A 22,258-nucleotide genomic window follows, 5' to 3' on the forward strand; every position below is an offset into this window, starting at 1 on the left:
GCGGCGCTGGTGCCGTCCTTCCCCCATGCACCACTGGAAGGAAACAGACTTCCCTCCCTTCCTAACAACCACCATCCCACACTGCAAAAACCTGGGGAGTGGGTTACCCCATGCTCTTCAGCACAGTGATGGCTAAGGAAGGTATTCATCCGCCCCCAGCTCCCTGTGGGTTCTGCACGGAGTCTCAGAAGGTCCTAAGACACTTTGAAGAGCCCCATATATAACACCAAGCTGTTAGCAAGGAGTGGGGCTACACAACTGACATCCCAGCACTCAGAAGGCTGAGGCAGGAGAATTTTCAGGAGTTTAAAGCCAAGGTAGGCTACACAGGGAAACTCCATCTCAATCAATTGATCAATCAAAAAAAAAAACAAGGAGGAACTCCAAATGATCTCCTGGCATTTAAAGCTTCCAGAGAAGGGCTTGGGAGACATGGCCGAGCTGTTAGGAGCACTTGCTGCTCTTGCAGAGGACCTGGGTTCAGGCCCCAGCACCCACCCACAGAGTGGCTGACAACCACATGAAACTCCAGTTCTGGGGGATCTGACTGCATTTCCGGGTTTGTGGGCACTGGACCTGTGTGATGTACATGCATGCATGCAGACAGAATGCCATACACCTAGTAATAAATAAGTCCTTCTTGTTTGTTTTTTGTTTGGAGACAGGGTTTCTCTGTATAGCCCTGGCTGTCCTAGAACTCACTTTGTAGACCAGACTGGCCTCGAACTCAGAGATCCGCCTGCCTCTGCCTCCGGAGTGCTGGGATTAAAGGTGTGCACCACCACACTCGGCTATAAATAAATCTTTTAAAGAAAAACTTCACAGAGAACATACAAAAATACTACCTGTGCTTCTCCCTCGAGGTGGCTCTATGTGGGGAATTTAACTTCTCCATGATGTTTTGTCTTCTAAATATTTGTTCACCGAGAGCCTTGCATGTTTTCTGCTTGGGACAAGTAGATGGAAGTCGCAGGGGCGAAGCCCGGTGGGGCAGAGGCCTGGCTTCCCGGGTGCTCAGGAGGTTGAGGCAGCCTGGGAGACTTGGCAAAGCTAGTTCTCCATGTAAAATGTAAAAAGGCAGTTGGGGTGTACGTAGTCAGCAGTACAGCCCTGCCCAGGCTCCCCCAGTAAGGGGCTGGGTGTGGCTTAGTGGCAGAGCCCCTGCTGTAGGTAAGGGAGGCAAGCACACCTGACAGAAGGAGCCTGGGAAAGACCACACGGCTGCCTTCTTCTCTGAACCGTTTACTGGGTGAGGTCTTTTCTTCCCACCCTCTTCTTTGTCTTCTTTTAGGTAAAGTTCCGTTCATCTCACGCTGGCCCTGAGCTCACTGTGCCTTGAAATCCTCATCCTCCTGCCTCCACTTCCCAAAGGCTGGGATGACAAAAAAAAAAAAAAAAAAAAAAAGTTCCACCACACCTATTTTATGTAGTGCTGGGCATGGACTCCAGGTTTTGTGCATTCTGCCTGAACACTTCACCAACTGAGAGATAGCCCCACCCCTGACACTCTTCAGAGTGTGTGTGTGTGTGTGTGTGTGTGTGTGTGTGTGTGTGTGTGTTTGTGTGTGTGCTGTGTGTATATGCATGTGGTGTGTGGTGTGTATGTGTGTGTGTGTGTATGTCTGTGTGTGTGTGTGTGGTGTTTATGTGTGTGTGTCTGTACATGTGGTGTGTGGTGCTGTGTGTGTGTGTGTGTGCATGCTGTATATGTGAGCATGTGTGTGTGTGTGTGTTCCTCATGTGTGTGGGGAGGCCTGAGAACAACTTTAGGTTCTATTTCTTGGGTAGCAAGCTCGGCCTGTGAGGATATCTCTCGCTACCCTGCTGCTCAGCTGTCAGGGTGGTCATTACCCTGCATGGTGAACTCCAGGATCCCAGGCTGAAGCCACAAACACCTGCCACCACACCTGGCACTTTTTCCTTTTTCCTTTTTTCTTTTCTTTTCTTGTCTTTCTTTTCTTTTCTTTTCTATATGGGTTCTGAGAAGCAAACTCCAGCCGCCTTGCCAAGGGGGCAAGCTCCTTACCAACTATGTCTCTCCCAGGGCCTGGTTTGTGTGTGTGTGTGGTTTGGTTCGGTTTGGGGCGTGTGTATGGGGGTTGGGTCGTTTGTGATCTTCTTTGTTCATGTGGGGAGGATGCTAACATTTTGTTGACAATTGGAAAATATATAATGGGGGAGGTTCCATCTTGTGTGGCTGTGTGCTCCTGCATGTGACCACAAGTGCCCAAGGGCTGCAGTGCACCTGTGGAGGTCAGAGGACACACTTGGAGTTGGCCCTCTGGTCCACTCTGTCGTAAACCACTAAGTGTGCAGTTGCCTGAGTACTTTTGTCCAGCTTATGTGGCTTCTGGGAGTCTGAACTTAGGTCCTCAATCTTGTACAGTGTTGGTGGGGGTGGGGTGGGGTGGGGTGGGGGTGGGGTGGGGGTGGGGTGGGGTAGGAGGGATGGGGTGAGGGGGATGGGGGGAGAAACAGTTCTACTCTCTATCCCAGGCTGGCCTGTAACTTCCCATAACCCTCCAGCATGCTGGGACTGCAACCATGGGATAATATGCCCTTCCTTTGACCTCAGTCCCACCCCCACCCATCCTATGCCCTGACCTTAAACACTGTAACCAAGAGGTTCTCAAACACAGCCACCTTCCTCCTCCCGGGGCACTCTTCCTCCTCCTGAGTACTCTTCCTCCTCCTGAGTACTCTTCCTCCTCCTGGGGTACTCTTCCTCCTCCTGAGTACTCTTCCTCCTCCTGAGTACTCTTCCTCCTCCTGGGGTACTCTTCCTCCTCCCGGGGTACTCTTCCTCCTCCTGAGTACTCTTCCTCCTCCTGAGTACTCTTCCTCCTCCTGAGTACTCTTCCTCCTCCTGAGTACTCTTCCTCCTCCTGGGGTACTCTTCCTCCTCCCGGGGCACTCTTCCTCCTCCTGAGTACTCTTCCTCCTCCTGAGTACTCTTCCTCCTCCTGGGGTACTCTTCCTCCTCCTGAGTACTCTTCCTCCTCCTGAGTACTCTTCCTCCTCCTGGGGGTACTCTTCCTCCTCCCGGGGTACTCTTCCTCCTCCTGGGTACTCTTCCTCCTCCTGAGTACTCTTCCTCCTCCTGGGGTACTCTTCCTCCTCCTGGGGTACTCTTCCTCCTCCTGGGGTACTCTTCCTCCTCCTCCTGGGGTACCCTTCCTCCTCCCGGGGTACTCTTCCTCCTCCTGGGTACTCTTCCTCCTCCTGAGTACTCTTCCTCCTCCTGGGTACTCTTCCTCCTCCTGAGTACTCTTCCTCCTCCTGGGGTACTCTTCCTCCTCCTGGGGTACTCTTCCTCCTCCTGGGTACTCTTCCTCCTCCTCCTGGGGTACCCTTCCTCCTCCCGGGGTACTCTTCCTCCTCCTGGGTACTCTTCCTCCTCCTGAGTACTCTTCCTCCTCCTGGGGTACTCTTCCTCCTCCTGGGGTACTCTTCCTCCTCCTCCTGGGGTACTCTTTCTCTTCCTCCTGGGGTACCCTTCCTCCTCCCGGGGTACTCTTCCTCCTCCCGGGGTACTCTTCCTCCTCCCGGGGTACTCTTCCTCCTCCCGGGGTACTCTTCCTCCTCCTGGGTACTCTTCCTCCTCCTGGGGTACTCTTCCTCCTCCTGGGTACTCTTCCTCCTCCTGGGGTACTCTTCCTCCTCCTGGGGTACTCTTCCTCCTCCTGGGGTACTCTTCCTCCTCCTGGGTACTCTTCCTCCTCCCGGGGTACTCTTCCTCCTCCTGGGTACTCTTCCTCCTCCTGGGGTACTCTTCCTCCTCCTGGGGTACTCTTCCTCCTCCTGAGTACTCTTCCTCCTCCTGGGGTACTCTTCCTCCTCCTGGGTACTCTTCCTCCTCCTGAGTACTCTTCCTCCTCCTGGGGTACTCTTCCTCCTCCTGGGTACTCTTCCTCCTCCTGGGGTACTTTTCCTCCTCCTGAGTACTCTTCCTCCTCCTGGGGTACTCTTCCTCCTCCTGGGTACTCTTCCTCCTCCCGGGGTACTCTTCCTCCTCCTGGGTACTCTTCCTCCTCCTGGGGTACTCTTCCTCCTCCTGGGGTACTCTTCCTCCTCCTGGGTACTCTTCCTCCTCCTGGGGTACTCTTCCTCCTTCTGGGGTACTCTTCCTCCTCCTGGGGTACTCTTCCTCCTCCTGGGTACTCTTCCTCCTCCTGGGGTACTCTTCCTCCTTCTGGGGTACTCTTCCTCCTTCTGGGGTACTCTTCCTCCCACAGCTCATCCACCTATGAGTTCCCACGCACTCCATGTCCAGGGACATATAGGGCCCACTCACACCCTCCCTCCGGCACATTATGGAATCTGCCCAGACCTCCAGTTCGTCCCATCACCCCATGTGCAGCTGCCGCAGTGAACACTTGAAACTGCTGTGTGCTGCGGTGCGCCTGACAGCCTCTGCACCTCAGGGCCGCCCACCCTGACTTGGATGGACTCAGGCTTTGAGACACAGCGATGGGAGTCATCTTTCCTCACCGCCCAGGAGAGGAGGGGAGGAGGGGACACAGCAGCCCTGCGAGCCCTTACTTAGCTCAGACAGGGAACACTGAGGCCAGGCCAGTGAGACACAGAGGAGTGAAGCCATGATCAGCAGGCATTAGGACTCGGCTTTTTCAACACAGCTTCTCACGCTTCCTAGTTCATGGCAAGAGGGGAGGAAGGAGGCCAGTCCAAACCTGGGGGTCTAAGTTGCCGATCTGGTACCGACATGTGGCCCCAGCCATGTGCTGGCCACCAAAGAAGTCCGTGTGGACGAGGAAGGCAGCTTATTAACACAACAAGAGATAAACACAAGAGGCTGCCATTGAAACAGCTGGCGGGGGCAGGGTGTGTGTGCAGGGGGTTGGATTGTGTGGGTGAGTATGTGTGTGTAAGTGTGGTGTGTGTGATTTGGGTGTGGTGTGTGTATATGGTGTGGTACATGTGTGTGTGTCTGATTGTACATGTCTGTGTGTGTGCTGAGTGTATGTGTGTGGTATGTGTATATGCATGTGTGGTGGGTGTGGTGCGGTATATGTGTGTATAGTTTGGGTGTGTGTGATATGGGTGTGTGTATATGTATGTGTGTGGTGTGTATATGTATGTGTGTGGTGTGGTGTGTGTGTATGTGTCTGTGTATGCATATGTGTGTGTGCTGAGAACATGTGTATGGTATTGAGTATGCATGTGTGGTGGGCATGGTGGTGTGTGTGTGTGTGTGTGTGTGTGTGTGTGTGTGTGTGTAGCACAGAAGTTGGCATCAGGTATCTTCCTCTGTCCCTCTCCACCTTTTACCTGAAGCTCATTCATTTGGCTAGATCGGCCGCCATCCAACCCCAGGGATCAGCATGCTTCCACCTCCCCAGTTTTGGGGTTAGCAATGTATACCTGTGTACCCAGACTCTTATGTGGGTTCCGAAGATCAAATCGGGGCATCAAGCTTGCATGGCCAGCACTTAACCAACTTGGCCACCTCTCTAAACTCAAACACAAAAAGTTGTGTCACACACAAAAACTAAGACAAGCATCACGCTCACAAGCTTGCTCAACTCTACCTCCCCTGCTTCCTTACAGTCGGACGTATGAAAACAGTCTGTCTTAATAGCATTAGGGTGAACGGCCCACTTAATCATTTTCCTACCACAGTTAAATTTTTAATAAAGGATCTCCTGACAGTTTGTTTTCTTAAAAGCCCCCAGCAGAACACAGTGTGAATCACTCCACTCTGGTCCTGGTTGCACACTGCAGCAGGAGGGCACGGTGCTCCGGCGGGGCCAGGCCGCACTCTGGTTTCCTTATACACTGGAACCCCTGCACCTCTAACGCTGGGGGAAGGAATGGCTGTGCCGGTGAGAGCAAGCAGACAGGGAGAGCAGGATTCCTTCGCCCATGTCCTTTATACAGACTATGTCATTCTGGGCTTCCCCTGGGGACGGATGTAAACAGGACAGACACAGCCTGACTTCAAAGAGCCTATAGTATGATAATTAGTCACTCATTAAGGTGCAACTGTGGTGCTGCCAGCCTGCTGGGCCTCCGTACCCCAACACCATCTGAAACACTCCAGACCAGGTGTCCTCCCAGGCAGAAAGTGTGGCCCAGATTAGGGGTGGATCTTCTCACCTCAAAAGCTCTGGATCAAAGGTGCATCTTCCCACCTCAAAGATCCGCAGTAGAAGTGGGTCTTACCATTTCAAATAATTTTTTTTAAATCCCCCGCTGTTGTGCCCAGCCACTTGAGTTCACTCCAGGTGCAGTCAGGTTCACACCCAAGAATAGCCATCACCGTAGCCTTGTGACTCTGACCCCAGCCTCAGAGGACATCCAGAGTGTTTCAGATCGTGTTAGGGTACAGAGGCCCATCACCCCAGCAGGCTGGGAGTGCCACAATTACACCATTATGGGTGATCAGTTATCATAACATGGGCTCTGTGGGGGTCAGGAGTGTGTCCGTCCGTCCACGTCTGTTCCCAGGGAAGGGCTCAGAATGTCAGAGAAACTCTCGGAAACATCCCTCAAAGCCAATGTGGCGGTCAGTGCCTGTCCGGGGCTCCAGGGCCACAGGCAACTCTTCCTCAAAACAAACAAACAAACAAACAAACAAAGAAAAAAAAGTGTTTGTCTTAGTCAGTGTTCTGTTGCTGTGAAGAGCCACCATGACCACAGCAGCTCTTATAAAGGAAAGCGTTTAACTGGGGCTGGCTTACAGGGCCAGAGGTTTAGTCCATTGTCACCATGGCAAGGTGGCAAAGCAGTGCTCGGGCAGACACAGCGCTGGAGAATCAGCTCAGAGTTCTACATCCTGATCATCAGGCAGTGGGAAGAGAGAGAGGCATTGGTCCTGGGCTGAGCCTTTGAAACCCCGAAGCTCACCCACAGTGACACACTTCCTCTAACAAGGCCACGCCTCCTATTCCCTCGAGAAGCACCACTCCCTAAAGACCAAGCAATCAAGTATATGAGCCTATGGGGGCCATTCCCATTCAAACCACCACGGCGTTCTCAGGGTCACCGCTTGAGAGAAGAGGCAGTCTATAAATTCCAAAGCAGTAGAGGGTGAATGGAACCACAAGAACTCCAGTCCACAGGAGAGGAAGGAAAGGGTAGCCGCCAACACCAGAGAACATTGTAGGAGTGTGGCTCCTGTGTGTTCATTACTACAATAAAAGCAAATGAGCTACACTTTCTACCAAAAGGCAGGGACTTTAGGGTGGGGTTGGAGCTGAGTTCCTAGAGTGATTGCCTAGCATGCATGAAGCCCTGAGTTCAATCCCCAGCCCTGTGTAAAGCAGGTGTGGTGACAACTCTCTTATAGCCCCAGCACGTCCGAGGTGGAGACAAGAGGACCAGGAGGTCAGGGTCTCCCTCGGGTACATAGTAAGCTTGATGATCTTTGCCTGAAACTCACAATCCTGACTTCTTGAACTCACGGCAACCGTGCTGCCTCAGCCTCCCGAGCGCTGGGATGGTAGGCATCAGCGCACCCTGATTCTGTCACTGAGGGTTTCACTCTCTGGAATTGTCACCCATGCCGAAAGATCAGCAGGCAGTCACCCACCACAGCTGGAAAAGCAACTTGAGGAAAGAAGGGTTTATTCTGACTCACCAGGGGCTACTGTCCAATGTGTCAGTAAAGGCATAGGGGACAGGAGTGTGAGGCAACTGGTCATATTGCATCCAGCCCACAGGTGCTCAGCTTAATTTCATTAAATCCAGAACCCCCCAGTCCATTGGATGGTGCCACCCACATTCAGGGTGGGTCTTGCACTTCCATGAATCCAATCTAGAAACCCCATCACAGGTGTGCCCAGAATCTTGTCTCCTAGGTGAAAAGACCTTGTAGAACCCATTAAATGAATAATTTATGCATCGCAAGGCCTTACTCTCCCTGAGCTATTCAGTCACCAAGGCCTTGCACTGAATGCTGGGAGTGCAGACCTCATTGCCATGGTCTCGAGGCTCACAGTCCAGACAGGGATGTGGCATGTCAAACCAGTGGCAGCCAAAACGATGGGGCTAGTAAAGATCTGTGTGATGAGTGAGACCACATGGGTAGGGTGAGCAAGCAGGTACCAAAGATGGCTTTCCTGGGATCTCAAGAGAGAGCCAAGAACCCAGACAGAGTATGACCAGGAAAGGGGACCTGGGTGTGTCCCTGGTGTGACTGGAACAGAGGAGTGGTTGTGTATGAGTCTGCATGTTTTTGTGTGTGTGTCGGCTTGTGGGTGTCTGTGTGTGCGCATGTGCACGCACTAGCACAGTGAAGTCACTGAGGTCAGAACTTCACACGGATGACTCTGGCCACTAATCGGAAGAGACGATGTTCAGGAAGAAGCAGAAGCCAAAACACAGGACAGGTAGTGATCATGATCTGTTGAGTTGAAAACCTAGAACAAAGTATTCCTGTGGGGTTGCAGTCACGATTTACCTGACCATCTGCCTCACACATGCTAGGCAGGGGCTCTACCACTGAGCCACATCCCAGCCACGCACTGCACTAAACGCGTATTATTAGGTCCACACTTCATAATTTCTTGGTCTCTGGACCTGATCTCTCTGACACACCCAGATGTGGGCTTTTCTAATATCCCAGCACTTCTGAATCGAATCAACATCAGTTGGGACTGGTGATTCTGGCACATACCTGTATTCCCAGGTACTCAGGAGGCCAGAATAAGAGGCTTGGCTCCAGGCTGAGCTACTAAGAAAAACCTGGTCTCAAAATATGGTTTCAAAAGTTAAAAGTTATTAAACTTTATTTATTTATTTTATTTATTGTAGGGTTTGTTGTTGTTGTTGTTGTTGTTGTTGTTTTGAGACAAGGTCTCTCTGTGTAGCCTTGGCTGTCCTAGAGTCACTTTGTAGACCAGGCTGGCCTCAAACTCACAGTGATCTGCCTGCCTCTGCCTCCTGAGTGCTGGGATTACAGGCGTGCGCCACCACGTCCGGCTATTGTAGTTATTAAACTAAAATTTTGTACATATAGGAGATTGAGGGCTGGAGAGATGCCTGGACAGTTAAGAGCACTTGCTGCCCTTGCAGAGAACCTCGGTTCAGTTCCCAGCATCTAGTTCCAAGGGATCCGATGCCCTCTTCGGGCCTCTGTGGGTACTACACACATGGTGGATATAGACATATACAGGCAAATGCACACACAAAATAAATATTTTTCTAAAAAGAAGAGAATGGATGTGTGTTAAATGGGTGACATGGCTGAACTCTTGTGTTTTCTGGACTTCCCTTGCTATTTTTTCCTAAAAAGAAGCACAGGAAAGAAAGGCCTTTAAATGCTTAGTCTGCTTGTGGGACCAGATAGTTAGTATCCCTCTACAGCCCCTCCCTCTGTGCCTCACACTTGAAATCCCAGTCCAGGCTCCATTCACTTAACCTACCACAATGAGAGCTCCTGAGATTTCTTCTTCGGGGCTATGGTGGGGGTGAGGTTGAGACTTGGTCTCACTGCACAGTCCAGAGTGGCCTCCAACTCACAATAATCGTCCTGCCTCAGACTCCTGAGTTCTGGGGTTAATTATGTGCATGAACCGCCATGTTCTGCTTTCACACCCATTCCATCCCTTTGCCCTAAAGCCCCAGCACCTCCATGAATCATCAAGGTGCTGAGGCTGCCACTGTCCTCATGAAATGCGGTTGTGGCTCAGTGGCAGAGCACCGCCTAACACAAGTGAGGGGCTGGGGGTGTGGCTCTGTGACCAGTTGCATCTGAGAGCCTCCAGGTCCTGGGTTCCCCAGAACCAAGAAAGAGTGAGTGTCCCAGATGGGAGTCCTGTGAGGGGCTGATTTTAGGCTCGTTCCGCTGAAGAGGGCAGCACTGCTCTCATAAACCCAGAACCAAGGCTCTGGTGGGCTACACACAGCCACATGGGCATCGCACACCCACTGGGGGTACAGCCGAGACATCCTCCACAGCAAGCTACCCTGACCTGGCCTTGGAAAGGAGAGGAGAGTTGACCGTGAGAGGCAGGAGTGAGGCTGCAGTTCTGAGAGCCTGGTAGGACTCAAGATAGCGCAAGGAGGAAGAAGGAACGTGATGGGCTGGAGGACCCAGGCCCAGGGCTCGTTAGCGGTTGGTAGAGTGCCCGCCTAGCATGCAGAAAGTACAGGGTGCCGGCCCCAGCGCTGCCGTATAAACCGCAGGTTGGTGGATGCCTGCAACCTCAACAGCAGGTGGATGAAGAGAAGAGGACTTGGAATTCAAGTCATCCACGGCTATATGTGAATCCAAGGCCAGCCTGGGTTACATGAGACCCTGTCTCAATAAAGTGTGTATGGGACACCGCTGTCCCCGCCATCTAGGTGTGCGGCTTGTATGGGGTAGGAGACTATTGTGGCAAGCCGCGAGTGGTGACGTGTCAGGTCTGTGGGTCTAAACACCCTTGCAGGGAGGGTGTGGGGGATGAGGGGGGATGGAGGTGGGGGTAGGGATGGAGAGGGCCGGGGTGCCAGGGCTGATGCCCTTGGGCTGCCTGCCATAGTGTGGTGTTGCAATGAAGGCTTTGGGTTAGCAGGCTCTAATCCCTAGGGCGGCATGCCCTCCAAGCCCATGAGAGCAACAGTCAGGATCCTGACTGGTGACAAGACGCCAGTACTCAGGAGGCTCCAACAGCCCAAGAGCATGTTCGTGGTCTCTTGTCAGCTACGTACCTTCTGCCACCCTCCCTTCTTGAGGGATTTGACTCTTGACCTTGGTCAAGTGACAGGTCCCATAAGAAAGTGGTGAGGGAGGGGCGTGGCTGGGAAAAGACTGTGCTGCTCATTACATCTGCAGCCTTGATTTCTTTATCTGTCCATCAAAACAGCCAATGAGAGAGGGGCGGGCCCAGCCAATGAGAGAAGGGCAGGGCGGGGCGGGGGCGGGGCGGGCTCACCCAGCAAGCCATGCAGTGAGCCTCTTCTGCTCATTTCTGAATCAGAGAGATTATAGGACTGTTGAAGGGTGAGTGATGGGTTTGTGTGTGGAAAGCATCATAGGCCAGGAAAAACAAACAAACAAACAGGAAGAAGCCAGTCGTGGAGGCTCAGGCTTGTCATCCCAGGCAGTCAGAAGCCTGAAGCGCAGGGATCAAAAGTTTTGAGGTTCGTCCCGGGAGCTTACTGAGACCCTGTCTCTAAACACAAAGTAAAAAGACAGCTTGGGGTGAAGGCTAGTGGGAGGGCACCTGTCTAGAATCCCCCGGAGAGGGGCTGGAATGTGGCTCAGTGTAGATCACCCATGTGGAATCCTCCGGAGAGGGGCTGGATGTGGCTGAGGCATGGAGACCCTGTCCCACTCGTTGGAGACCCTGGGTCTTTTCCTCAGCACCACGCACTGATCACTGAGCCTCATCCTCGTGCTGTGATCTGGGCGGTCCTGCTGCCCCCAGGCTTGTCAGGTGCACTGACACACATCTCCCCACAGGTGATCCGAACGGACACATTCAAGCACCTCCGGCATCTGGAGATCCTGCAGCTGAGCAAGAACCTGGTGCGCAAGATCGAGGTGGGCGCGTTCAATGGGCTGCCCAGTCTCAACACGTTGGAACTCTTCGACAACCGGCTGACCACAGTGCCCACGCAGGCCTTCGAGTACCTGTCCAAGCTCCGGGAGCTGTGGCTGCGCAACAACCCCATCGAAAGCATCCCATCCTATGCCTTCAACCGTGTGCCCTCCCTGCGCCGCCTGGACCTGGGTGAGCTCAAACGGCTGGAGTATATCTCGGAGGCGGCCTTCGAGGGGCTGGTGAACCTGCGCTACCTCAACCTGGGCATGTGCAACCTAAAGGACATCCCCAACCTCACAGCGCTGGTGCGCTTGGAGGAGCTGGAGCTGTCGGGGAACCGGCTGGACCTCATTCGCCCCGGCTCCTTCCAGGGCCTCACCAGCCTGCGCAAGCTGTGGCTGATGCATGCCCAAGTGGCCACCATCGAACGAAATGCCTTCGACGACCTCAAGTCGCTGGAGGAGCTGAACCTGTCCCACAACAACCTGATGTCGCTGCCGCACGACCTTTTCACGCCCCTGCACCGCCTGGAGCGTGTCCACCTCAACCACAACCCCTGGCACTGCAACTGTGACGTGCTGTGGCTTAGCTGGTGGCTGAAGGAGACAGTGCCCAGCAATACCACATGCTGTGCACGCTGCCACGCGCCAGCTGGCCTCAAGGGCCGCTACATCGGTGAGTTAGACCAGTCGCACTTCACCTGCTACGCCCCAGTCATCGTGGAGCCCCCCACAGACCTCAATGTCACCGAGGGCATGGCGGCGGAGCTCAAGTGCCGCACGGGCACATCCATGACCTCGGTCAACTGGCTGACACCTAACGGCACGCTCATGACGCACGGTTCCTACCGCGTGCGCATCTCAGTACTGCACGATGGCACGCTCAATTTCACCAACGTCACCGTGCAGGACACGGGCCAGTACACATGCATGGTGACAAACTCAGCCGGCAACACCACTGCCTCGGCCACACTCAACGTGTCGGCTGTGGACCCCGTGGCTGCGGGAGGGCCCGGGAGTGGGGGGCCCGGGGGTGGGGGCGGTGCAGGGGGCGCGGGCGGCTACACCTACTTCACCACAGTGACTGTGGAGACGCTGGAGACTCAGCCTGGAGAAGAGGCGCAGCAGCCCCGGGGTACTGAGAAGGAGCCCCCGGGGCCCACGACGGACGGCGCGTGGGGTGGTGGCCGGCCTGATGCTGCAGCCCCGGCCTCAGCGTCTACCACGGCGCCAGCCCCGCGCTCCTCACGGCCCACGGAAAAAGCATTCACGGTGCCCATCACGGACGTGACAGAGAACGCGCTTAAGGACCTAGACGACGTCATGAAGACCACCAAAATCATCATCGGCTGCTTCGTGGCCATCACCTTCATGGCCGCCGTGATGCTGGTGGCCTTCTACAAGCTGCGCAAGCAGCACCAGCTGCACAAGCACCACGGGCCCACGCGCACCGTGGAGATTATCAACGTGGAGGACGAGCTGCCTGCTGCTTCTGCTGTGTCGGTGGCCGCAGCCGCCGCTGTGGCCGGAGGCGCGGGAGTGGGCGGGGACAGCCACCTGGCCCTTCCAGCGCTGGAGCGAGACCACCTCAACCACCACCATTACGTGGCGGCCGCCTTCAAGGCGCACTATGGCGGTAACCCAGGAGGAGGGTGCGGGGCCAAGGGCCCCGGCCTCAACTCCATCCACGAACCTCTGCTCTTCAAGAGCGGCTCCAAGGAGAATGTGCAAGAGACACAAATCTGAACCTGGGTGTGCGGGGACGCAGGACGCCTGCTTGCCGCGCAGTCCTGGTGGCGCCGCCCGCCGTCCTGCAATGGAAAAGGACCTGGAGATCAGGAGAGGTGGCCCCGCCCTCCGCCTTGCCGCGTCCTCTGCCCACCTGCCCTGCCCGCCACCTTCCAGGGGAGAGGAGCTTCTTCGAGGGGCACCCTTTCCTCTCATCCCAACAACCCTCCTTTTATGGCTCTTTCTTTTTTCTTTCTTTTTTTGCAGTTTGACGCCTGTCCTTCCCTCCTACTCCTCCACCCTCAAAACACAAGAGACAGACAACTTCACCAGAGCCCAGGGGGCAACTCCGACGGTGTCCCCCAACAGCGAGCTCCACTCGCGGCCCTGGCCGGCCCTATCCGCCCCACAGACTCTTTTGATACTGAAGGGAAGTTTGCGTCAATCACTACCTGCTCTGTAATTACTTTAAAAAAAAAAACATGGAAAAAGTAAAAAAAAAAAAAAAGTTTTTTTTTTTTGATCATTAAAGTATTGAAGACAGAGTACAAAGCCACTGTGGGTGGGACCATGGGGGGATAGACAGCCATCTATGGTGTCCTCGCAGGAGCAGAGAGTGGTGCAGCCCAAGGTTACGTAGTTCTGGGTCTCTTCATCCCCAAAATTACAGAAGAAGTAGGCTCACCCAGACCACAGCAGCATGGTTCCATCTTCCCAGCCGCCCTTCCAGGACTGTGCTGGGGGCTCAGTCGCTTGCCCTCCTCCCACATGTCTCTGTCTCTGTCTCCATCTTCATCTCTGCCTGTCATTCCTTTCTGATGCCTCCCCACCACACACACACACACACACACACACACACACACACACACACACACACGGCATACAACCCAGAAGGACCCTAGGACTGCAAAGCTCCAGGGTGGCACGGAACAACAGAACTGTGGGCTGTTGGGGTTCTGAGTGCTGGAAGTCCAAGGTCACACTGCTGGCTGAGCAGTCCAAAGCTCGGTCCCGGCTGCTGGGGCCAGAGTGTGCCTCCCCCTGAGTAGGCGCACTGTCATGCTTTTTATAGGGTTGTGCTGCCGCAGAGCCCCCTAACCTGACCATCTGCAGACACGGCTGTCCAGAAAGGCCACCACTGATGGTCTGAAGGTCAAGGCAGACCAGAACTTTCTGGGTGGCACTATTGAGCACACGTCCCTGGCTACTCAGGAGATGGAAGTTTGTACAAGGGAGGTGCCCACAGAATAAACAGGCCTGGACCACAGGAGGGACGTTGTAAATGGACCAGGGCACATGGAGGGCAGAGTCACCTGTAGGACTCCCCAGGAAGTCTGCAGCGGCCCAGGGAGGCAGAGGGGTAGCCAGAGCTTGACACACAGCTCTCAGATACCTGGGGTGGGCTATTGCAGCTAATGCGGCCTGTCCTAACATCCATACACAGCAGATCTGCACCCTATATGGACACTAAAGGCCCCAGGGTGCATGCCTCTCTACCAGAGGTGGGAGAGCAGGAAGCCCCCCTCAACTCCTTGCACCTTGTGTGCCTGCTCCCTTCTTCCCGTCCCCACCTCTTCCCCATGTTTCTAACGCGCACGCGCGCGCGCACACACACACACACACACACTGCATCTTCTCGCCCACCCCAGCGCTAAGTGGATTCTTTATCTGTGTCTGGCCCTATCTCCCTCCTCATCAGGCTCCTCTGTGCTGATGGAGTCTGGGACAAGGCTATTGCGCATGCACTTTAGCTTCCCGCTCCATCTTTCCTGCTTTCTCCGCAACCATCTCGGCTAGGATCCTGGTTACCATGGCAACACTGCGGCTGTACCAGGTGGCAATGGGGGCAGGGAGCTGGCCTGCTGCAGCCTGCCATGTCCCATGCCAGGCCTTCCAAGCACTGCCTGGGCGCATCCTGAGGGCACGTAGAGACTCCCCCAGCCATGTAGGTCCCTTGTCCATGGGTGGGATGGGAGGCAGGGACTGTGGCCTCAGGGTGGAGTGAGTGGTGGACAGCTAAGGTGAGCTCAAGGGCAGTGAGACACTAGAGTGAGAGGGGGGACAACAGCCAGGGCTGAGGAGCATGGAGGACTGAGGAAGGCAGGACACAGGTGGGGCACACCGGACCACATGACATCCCAGCAAGACCTTTCCACTTAGACCTCAGGGGGGAATGGCGATCAAGAGGTCTGCGAGGGGCCTGGTAGAAAACCCAAGTTCCTGCGCCTGACCCCCTTCTTTCCCTATACCAAGCAAAATGCGGTTTCCATGGCAACCTGCTGGCCAGCCTGATGGGGGGGCGTGGGACCACAAAAGGAAGTTTCTACCTCAACAGGGATGGGAGAATGTGGGCTGCACCCGTGGGGTAGGGGGCACATGGGGTCGCGAGAGGCCTAGCTCCCAAGCCACCATGCCAGCCAGCACAGGAGGGCAGAGGGCTTGCAAAAAAGCGCCCTCTCTGTCTGTCTGTCTGTCTGTCTGTCTGTCTGTCTGTCTCTCTCTCTCTCTCTCTCTCTCTCTCTCTCTCTCTCCCTCTCTCTCTCTGTGTGTGTGTGTGTGTGTGTGTGTGTGTGTGTGTGTGTCTCACCATCTATTTTGCTCCCTCTCTCTGGCTCCAGTAGAGAGGGTCAAAGGTCAAACTCCAAAGTTCATTCACTGTCCAGACCTGGTACAGGGGCCAACAAGCACAGGAGATCCCCTACAGGACACGGTGCTAAAGGCCATGGCCACCACTATGGCCCCTCAAGTCCCTCAGAAGGTGGGAGTAGTGGGCTATGGACGCCTGGGTGAGTAAGAAGTAGCTTGGGGCCTCCTTCCTTGGCCCTGTTCCTAAAGGCCCAGAAACAGCTCTGCTCCCACACACCTTTCACCCCAGCCTGCCAGCCCAGCCTGCCTTCTGCCCACTCACTGGGCCTCTGCCCCCCCCTCTCTCTCTCTCACACACACACACACACACACACACACACACACACACACACAGAGAGGACCACCACTACCACCACCGTGTTTTGAAGGAGTGGGTCTGGGTCTCTGTCTCTCCTTCTCTCTGGATTTTTCTGGCCATGTATTTTGTTTGTCCCTCTCTTTCTGGGGTCTCTGTCCCTCTCTCTGGGTCTTGGTCTCTGTCCTCCCCACCCCACCCCCGCCCATCTCCCAGTGTGTGTGAGGACTCCCCATCCCTGCCCCATCTCCATGTGTGTGTCTGTGTGTGTGTCTGTGTGTCTGTGTGTGTGTGTGTGTGTGTGTGTGTGTGTGTGTGTGTGTCTGTGTGTCTGTGTACTCTCAGAACTCTCCCGGGACCTCCAGCCCTTCCCCTCTCTGCAGGACAATCCCTTGTGTCCCGCCTTCTGGCTCAGGGATCAGAACTGGGCCTAGAACTTGTCTTTGTGTGGAACCGTGACCCTGGACGAATGGCAGGGAGTGTGCCCCCTGCCCTGCAGCTCCGAGACCTCACCACTCTTGAGGAAAGGTCAGTGGCCCACAGCAGGAGCCTTCCCAAAGCTGCTTCTTGTCTGTCAGGCAGACAACCCTTTTGACCCTCTCTGGGTCTCGGTGCACATCAAAGATAAACTAGAACAAGCCCGCCCGCCATTGTGATGCCCCTCCAAACCCTGAGGAAACTGGGAGACAGGAGACATGGCTCTTTTCCAAGGTCCTCTTCCTCTGTGTCTCCCTCTCCCAGGCACCCTGACCTTGTGGTAGAAGTGGCCCACCCCAAAATAATCCAGGAATCTGGGGTGCAAATCCTGCGCCATGCTAACCTCCTGGTGAGCCCCCTCCCCCATCAGTGACTCTCTTTCCATGCTGGGTGAACCCCACCCTACAGCAGTGATCCATGTCTTGGCCTTGCCTCCCTCTCCCGTCCACCCCGCAAGGTGGGATCTCCCTCAGCTCTGGCTGACCAGACCACAGAGCAGCACCTGCTGGAGGCTGCAAACCGCTGGGGCCACACTGTGTTTGTGGCCCGCGGGGCCCTGTGGGGGGCTGAAGACATCAGCAGACTGGATGCAGCTGGGGGCCTCCAGGTGAGGACCGTCTGGGCTGCCACCAGAGGCAACCTCAAAGAGTCTCAGCCTCCTGACCTTGCCATTGCTTCCAGAGCCTTCGAGTCACCATGGCCACACATCCGAACGGCTTCCGGCTGGAGGGACCTCTGGCCGCAGCACACAGCAGTGGGCCCCGCACAGTGCTCTATGAGGGCCCTGTGCGTGGGCTCTGCCCCTTGGCCCCCCGAAACTCTAACACCATGGCAGCCGCTGCCCTGGCTGCTCCCAGTCTGGGCTTCGATCGTGTCATTGGGGTGCTTGTGGCTGACCTTAGGTGAGCAAAGGGGAGTTAGGTGACCCGGCTGTGTACACGCCGGATGGACTGACTGCCCTTCTCTGCAGCCTCACTGACATGCACGTGGTGGACGTGGAGCTGACAGGCCCCCCAGGGCCCACGGGCCGCCGCTTCGCCGTGCACACGCACAGAGAAAACCCAGCCGAGCCCGGCGCTGTCACCGGCTCTGCTACTGTTACAGCCTTCTGGCGCAGCCTACTGGGTGCGTCCAGGCCCCTCCAACCCCTCGGCGTTCGTGCTCTACAGAGCTCACGTGTTGGGTGTCTAACCCGTTTTCCATCTTTGCCCGGCCTTCCTTCACACCCCCAGGCTTTATGAGCCTCTCTTTCCTGCCCCGCTTCCTCTCGCCACCTGTGTCCCACCATGCACACCCCACATCTCTTTCTGAGTATCCTCTTTGGGTTGTGCCACACTACCGTTTTCAAAGCCCACGTCCGCCTGCGTGTGTCTGTGTTGTCATCCTAGTCTTTCATTCTCCCCACAGGCTGCTGCCAGCTCCCTTCCAGACCCGGGATCCGCCTCTGCTGACAAGTCTCCTCCCCCACTATCCTGTCAGCTCAGCCACTGTGTGGATCAGTAAACATCAGAGTTTTGTCCGTCGTTCTCTTTGGCCTCTTTGGTTCCTTGTCTATCCCCCCGCCCCCCCCCCCCGCCACACATCTCTATTACGTCACGCTTCAGCCGCACGTCTTGCGTGACGCCATAGCAGCGAGCGCATGAGGACACACGCAAACTAACCTCGCAGAAATTATCACGAGATTACTAGTTACTACATTTCCCAGAAACCTCTAGGCAGCAGTGTGCCCTGGGAGAACACGAGAACTGACTGCGTAGTCCGACGGGAATTGTAGTCCCGCGCGGCCGAGCGGCCCTGAAGGACTTCCGGACTGCGCTTCCTATTTAGACGCCCCGAGGAGGTCTTCGGGAATCGCAGTCCCGCGCGCTCGAGTCGCCGGGAGCTGTAGTCCGTCCCGTCTGCCCAGTCAGCGTGGTACCACCCGGTTGCTGCCTAGGGAATGTGAAAGCGGCCGGTTCCAGAGAGCAGAGAGGCCGGCCGGGTGAGGGCCGGGCGAGAGCCTTGCGAAGGCGGGTGGGAGCGTGCCTGGTTGCCAGGTGACAGGAGGGGCTCCTGTTGCTTAGTGACTGGGAGAGGGCCTTGTTGCCAGGTAAAGGAAGGAGAGAACCCTGGTTATTGTTGAAGGGAAGTCTTCCGTTGCTAGGCGACCAGAAGAGACCCTGTTACCCGGAGACGGGGAAAGAGGAGTCCTCTATTGCTAGGTGAAAAGAAAATGGACCGGGTTACCAATGGGGTGGGGTGTGTTCTGTTGCTTGGGAACCAAAAAGGTATTGTTTCCTAGGGACAGACGGGGTAGACAGTCCGTTGCTAGGTGACGTTGATCTGGACCCTTTTGTTGGGGTGGGTCTCTATTGCCAGGTGAGCAGAAAAGAACCTTTTACCCCTTAGGACTGTGCCCTGAAGGTGCCTCTGTGCTCTGGAGACAGCCTAGGGAACAGGATCAGGGGCCACACATCCTCCTAAGCTGGCCCCAGCGCCCATCTCAATGGCCCTTGCCTAGGAAGGAACACAGGAATCTGGAGACCCAGATGACCCAAGTCCTGGGTACCTAACAACTTCTCCCTGTCCCACCCCCAGCAGGAGCCGAGGAGGGCATGTCTCAGGCACCGGAAGCGCGGCCAAGCCCACCCTCAGTGTATCACGAGCGGCAGCGGTTAGAGCTGTGCGCCGTCCACGCTCTCAACAACGTCCTCCAAAAGCAGCACTTTAGCCAGGAGGCTGCAGATGAAATCTGCAAGAGGTGACTGCCGTTGTTCCTGGGCCCTGGAAGAGCGGGGCTCAGAGAGGCACGGGAGCCGGCCTGGGGTCCCAGCAGGCCCAGGCCTCAGATCCAGGAGCTGTTGTCTGCTCACAGCCTCAGCCCCAGCTTATCTCAGCCTTTGTCACAGCCTTCCAGCTGTCTGTCTGTCTCCTCCTACACCCAGCCCCAGAGCTGCCCTGGTCCTGGCCTTCCTTTCTGCAGCTTCACCCTTTCACTGCTTTTCTTGGTATCTCTGAGCTTTCCCACAGGCTGTTCCCGTGTTACCCAAGGCATTCTTTTTTTCTTGGTCACCTGGGTGCCCTTCACAGTTTCAGCCATTACTTTCTTGAGAAACTCTCTCTCCCCATTCCCACCTCTGGACCCTTCAGTCCTTCCGCGGACACTCCAGCCTGTAGTCCGTTACCACAGGGCAGCCTTTACCTCCTGTCACTGCTGCTCACCCCAGTACCCTCAAACTTTAGGGCACGTTAGAAGATACTCGTCTCTCCTGCCACCAGCTCTTTCGTGCCAGGGCCGTGCTGACGGGCTAGAGCTGAGGCAGGTGTAACGAAAAGGAGACGGCTGGGGAAACAGAGCAAAGTGACACGGCTCTCCAAGGGGCCAGCTCTACAGAGGAGCAGGGCCACAGAGCTGGGAGAGCTAGAGGGCCAGCTGGGGATGGGTGGCTGGTAAGAGCTGGTGCTGAGGCTGTGCAAGGCCCGCTTGCCTCTGGGGGAGATGGAGCACCAAGGAGGGCTGTGAGCAGGGTAGCATAGGGGATTATCCCCCCCCCCAAAAAAAAAGAAAGAAAGAAAGAAAAAGAAAAGGAGGCACTCTGTTCAAATACAGTGGCATGAGTAGCATTGTCAGCCAGGGACCTCTGCGCCCAGTCTGTGCGTCTGAAGGCTCCTCTCCCAGGAAGCCATGATGACAGGGGTGGCTGGAAGGGTGGGGACTTTGTCCAGGCCACTGGCACTCATGGGAGAGGGACAGGGCAGCTCAGGGCTTCTGGGGGTCGGAGGAAGATAGAGACTGAGACAGGCTCCCGAGTGGAAAAAGACAAAAGCCTTAGCCAGGCCAAGGGTGAAGGGGTCAGGGTGGGAGGGCACACAGGACGTGGGGCCTGACAAGCTGTGTGGACGCTGAAGAGAGGAGTCAAACACCAGGCTCTGGGCCTCTCTTGTTGTGTGGGGAAGTAGAGGCCTTTCCAGGATTCCAAACCTTGCCTCTGCCTCCTCACCCCAGGCTAGCCCCGGATTCCCGACTGAACCCCCATCGCAGCCTCCTGGGCACCGGCAACTATGACGTCAACGTGATCATGGCTGCCCTGCAGGGCCTGGGCCTGGCCGCTGTGTGGTGGGACAGGAGGAGGTAGGGGCCAGGCTGTGGGCTGCACCGGTGCTGGGTGTGCGGGGTGACAAAGAGGGTGGCTTTCAAGAAGATAGCGGAGGGTTGTGCCAGGGAGGCTGTGACAGATGTGGCCTGGCTGAACGGTGGGTTGGAGCTGCATATGGGGACCCTGGCTCAAAAAGGCAAGCGTAAAAAAAAAAAGTTGAGGGGCTGGGGCTGCATTGGCAGAAGGTTTACGTAGCGTGCATAGGCCAAGATCCGACCCCCAGCACTCCATAAACTGCTGTAGTGGGGTGCCCAACTGGAGCACCTAAGAGCCACCCTAAACAAAGCAAAGCTGGAGAGGACAGGAAGGGGGTCACGGCTCAGCGGGTATCGCTGCTCATGCTGGGGAAGGAGGGTTCAAGGGCCTGGGGAGGGGGGCCCACAACCCAGGCATCAGTGACTCTGGGGCCTCATGCTGTATCCCTCCTCCCCCCTCCCCCTCCCCCTCCCCCTTCCCCTCCCCCTCCCCCTTCCCCTCCCCCCCAGGCCCCTGTCCCAGCTGGCCTTGCCTCAGGTGCTAGGCCTAATCCTGAACCTGCCCTCTCCTGTGTCACTGGGTCTGCTGTCCCTGCCACTGCGCCGCCGCCACTGGGTGGCCCTGCGTCAGGTGGATGGCATCTACTATAACCTGGACTCAAAGCTTCGGGCACCTGAAGCCCTGGGGGGCGAGGATGGTGTCAGGTGAGTGGTGCAGGAAGTGGCAGGGGCCGACCCTGGAACTGCCCTGCAAGAGGACCTCCCTGCATTTCCCTTCAGGGCCTTCCTGGCAGCTGCCCTGGCCCAAGGCCTCTGCGAGGTATTATTGGTGGTGACCAAGGAGGTGGAAGAGACCGGCTGCTGGCTGCACACAAGCTGACCACTGCCTGCTAACGGCTGGCTACCTGCTGCCGCACTCCAGAGTGTCCAGTGCCTGGAAAGGGCCTGCAGCTCCAGGCCCCTGGAGGTCTGCATCCTGCCCTGGGGTCCCCACTCCCTCCACCACTGCTGCCTCAATAAATCCGCTCTTTTGCTATCTGTGCCTGAGCTCAGCTCCTGGGGCCTGCTCTTGGTCCCAGGCCAGTGCCTGCAGGGAAACAGAGACCAGAAGCCGACATGCCACCTCCCCCAGATCACTAGGATAACGTAAGCTGAAGCAGGGTCATCTGCTTTCAGGGTCAGACCATCGGTGAGGAGGCAGGCAGGACGGTAGTCCCCTAAGATGGCCTTGTCTTCCCAGCCACATCAGATAGGCCTGGTTATAAACAGCTTCCCAAGCTGGCCGTGGTGGCGCACGCCTTTAATCCCAGCACTTGGGAGGCAGGGGCAGGTGGATCTCTGTGAGTTCGAGGCCAGCCTGTTCTACAAAGTGAGTCCAGGACAGCCAAGGCTGCACAGAGTTTTGAAACCCTGTCTCAAAAAAACAATAAACAGCTTCCTTCAGGAACAACTGGGCATGGTGGGTGGGTGGGTGAAGTCACAGGGTCCTTAAAGCAGGAGAAGGCTAGCC

General features: G+C 56.0%; 3 protein-coding genes across 9 annotated transcripts in view; all 3 read left to right on the forward strand.

Moving 5' to 3' along the window:
- Window positions 1-13,733, forward strand: part of LRRC4B (leucine rich repeat containing 4B) — a 40,741-nt gene extending 27,008 nt beyond the window's left edge. For both annotated transcript variants that reach the window (XM_084770937.1, XM_084770936.1), the window contains exon 3: window positions 11,411-13,733. In XM_084770937.1, the coding sequence (XP_084627063.1) occupies window positions 11,411-13,237 (1,827 nt within the window). In that variant the 3' untranslated portion in view covers window positions 13,238-13,733. The remainder of the gene's footprint in view (window positions 1-11,410) is intronic.
- A 2,128-nt stretch (window positions 13,734-15,861) lies between these two features.
- Window positions 15,862-18,163, forward strand: ASPDH (aspartate dehydrogenase domain containing). Of its 3 annotated transcripts, none has more exons than XM_084773573.1 (7): window positions 15,863-16,005; window positions 16,526-16,688; window positions 16,902-16,986; window positions 17,095-17,244; window positions 17,319-17,539; window positions 17,608-17,762; window positions 18,045-18,163. In XM_084773573.1, exons 1-7 carry the CDS (start codon window positions 15,942-15,944, stop codon window positions 18,086-18,088), a joined length of 882 nt encoding a protein of 293 aa, XP_084629699.1. In that variant the 5' UTR covers window positions 15,863-15,941; the 3' UTR covers window positions 18,089-18,163. The 3 variants fall into 3 exon arrangements, with proteins under 3 accessions (XP_084629701.1, XP_084629699.1, XP_084629700.1); XM_084773574.1 differs by having other exon boundaries at window positions 15,864-16,005; window positions 16,544-16,688; XM_084773575.1 differs by lacking the exon at window positions 17,095-17,244 and having other exon boundaries at window positions 15,862-16,005.
- Window positions 18,164-18,395: 232 nt separating this feature from the next.
- JOSD2 (Josephin domain containing 2) lies at window positions 18,396-21,784 on the forward strand. Of its 4 annotated transcripts, none has more exons than XM_084773581.1 (5): window positions 18,396-18,618; window positions 19,218-19,377; window positions 20,623-20,748; window positions 21,259-21,453; window positions 21,529-21,784. In XM_084773581.1, the coding sequence occupies exons 2-5, from the start codon at window positions 19,232-19,234 to the stop codon at window positions 21,626-21,628; spliced, it is 567 nt and encodes a 188-aa protein (XP_084629707.1). In that variant the 5' UTR covers window positions 18,396-18,618; window positions 19,218-19,231; the 3' UTR covers window positions 21,629-21,784. The 4 variants fall into 4 exon arrangements, with proteins under 4 accessions (XP_084629707.1, XP_084629706.1, XP_084629708.1 ...); XM_084773580.1 differs by having other exon boundaries at window positions 18,402-18,618; window positions 19,215-19,377; XM_084773582.1 differs by lacking the exon at window positions 18,396-18,618 and adding an exon at window positions 18,654-18,838 and having other exon boundaries at window positions 19,215-19,377.
- The last annotated feature ends 474 nt before the right edge of the window (window positions 21,785-22,258 follow it).

This window comes from Acomys minous (genome assembly GCF_964271855.1).
Source record: "Acomys minous genome assembly, chromosome: 2".
NCBI lineage: Eukaryota > Metazoa > Chordata > Mammalia > Rodentia > Muridae > Acomys > Acomys minous.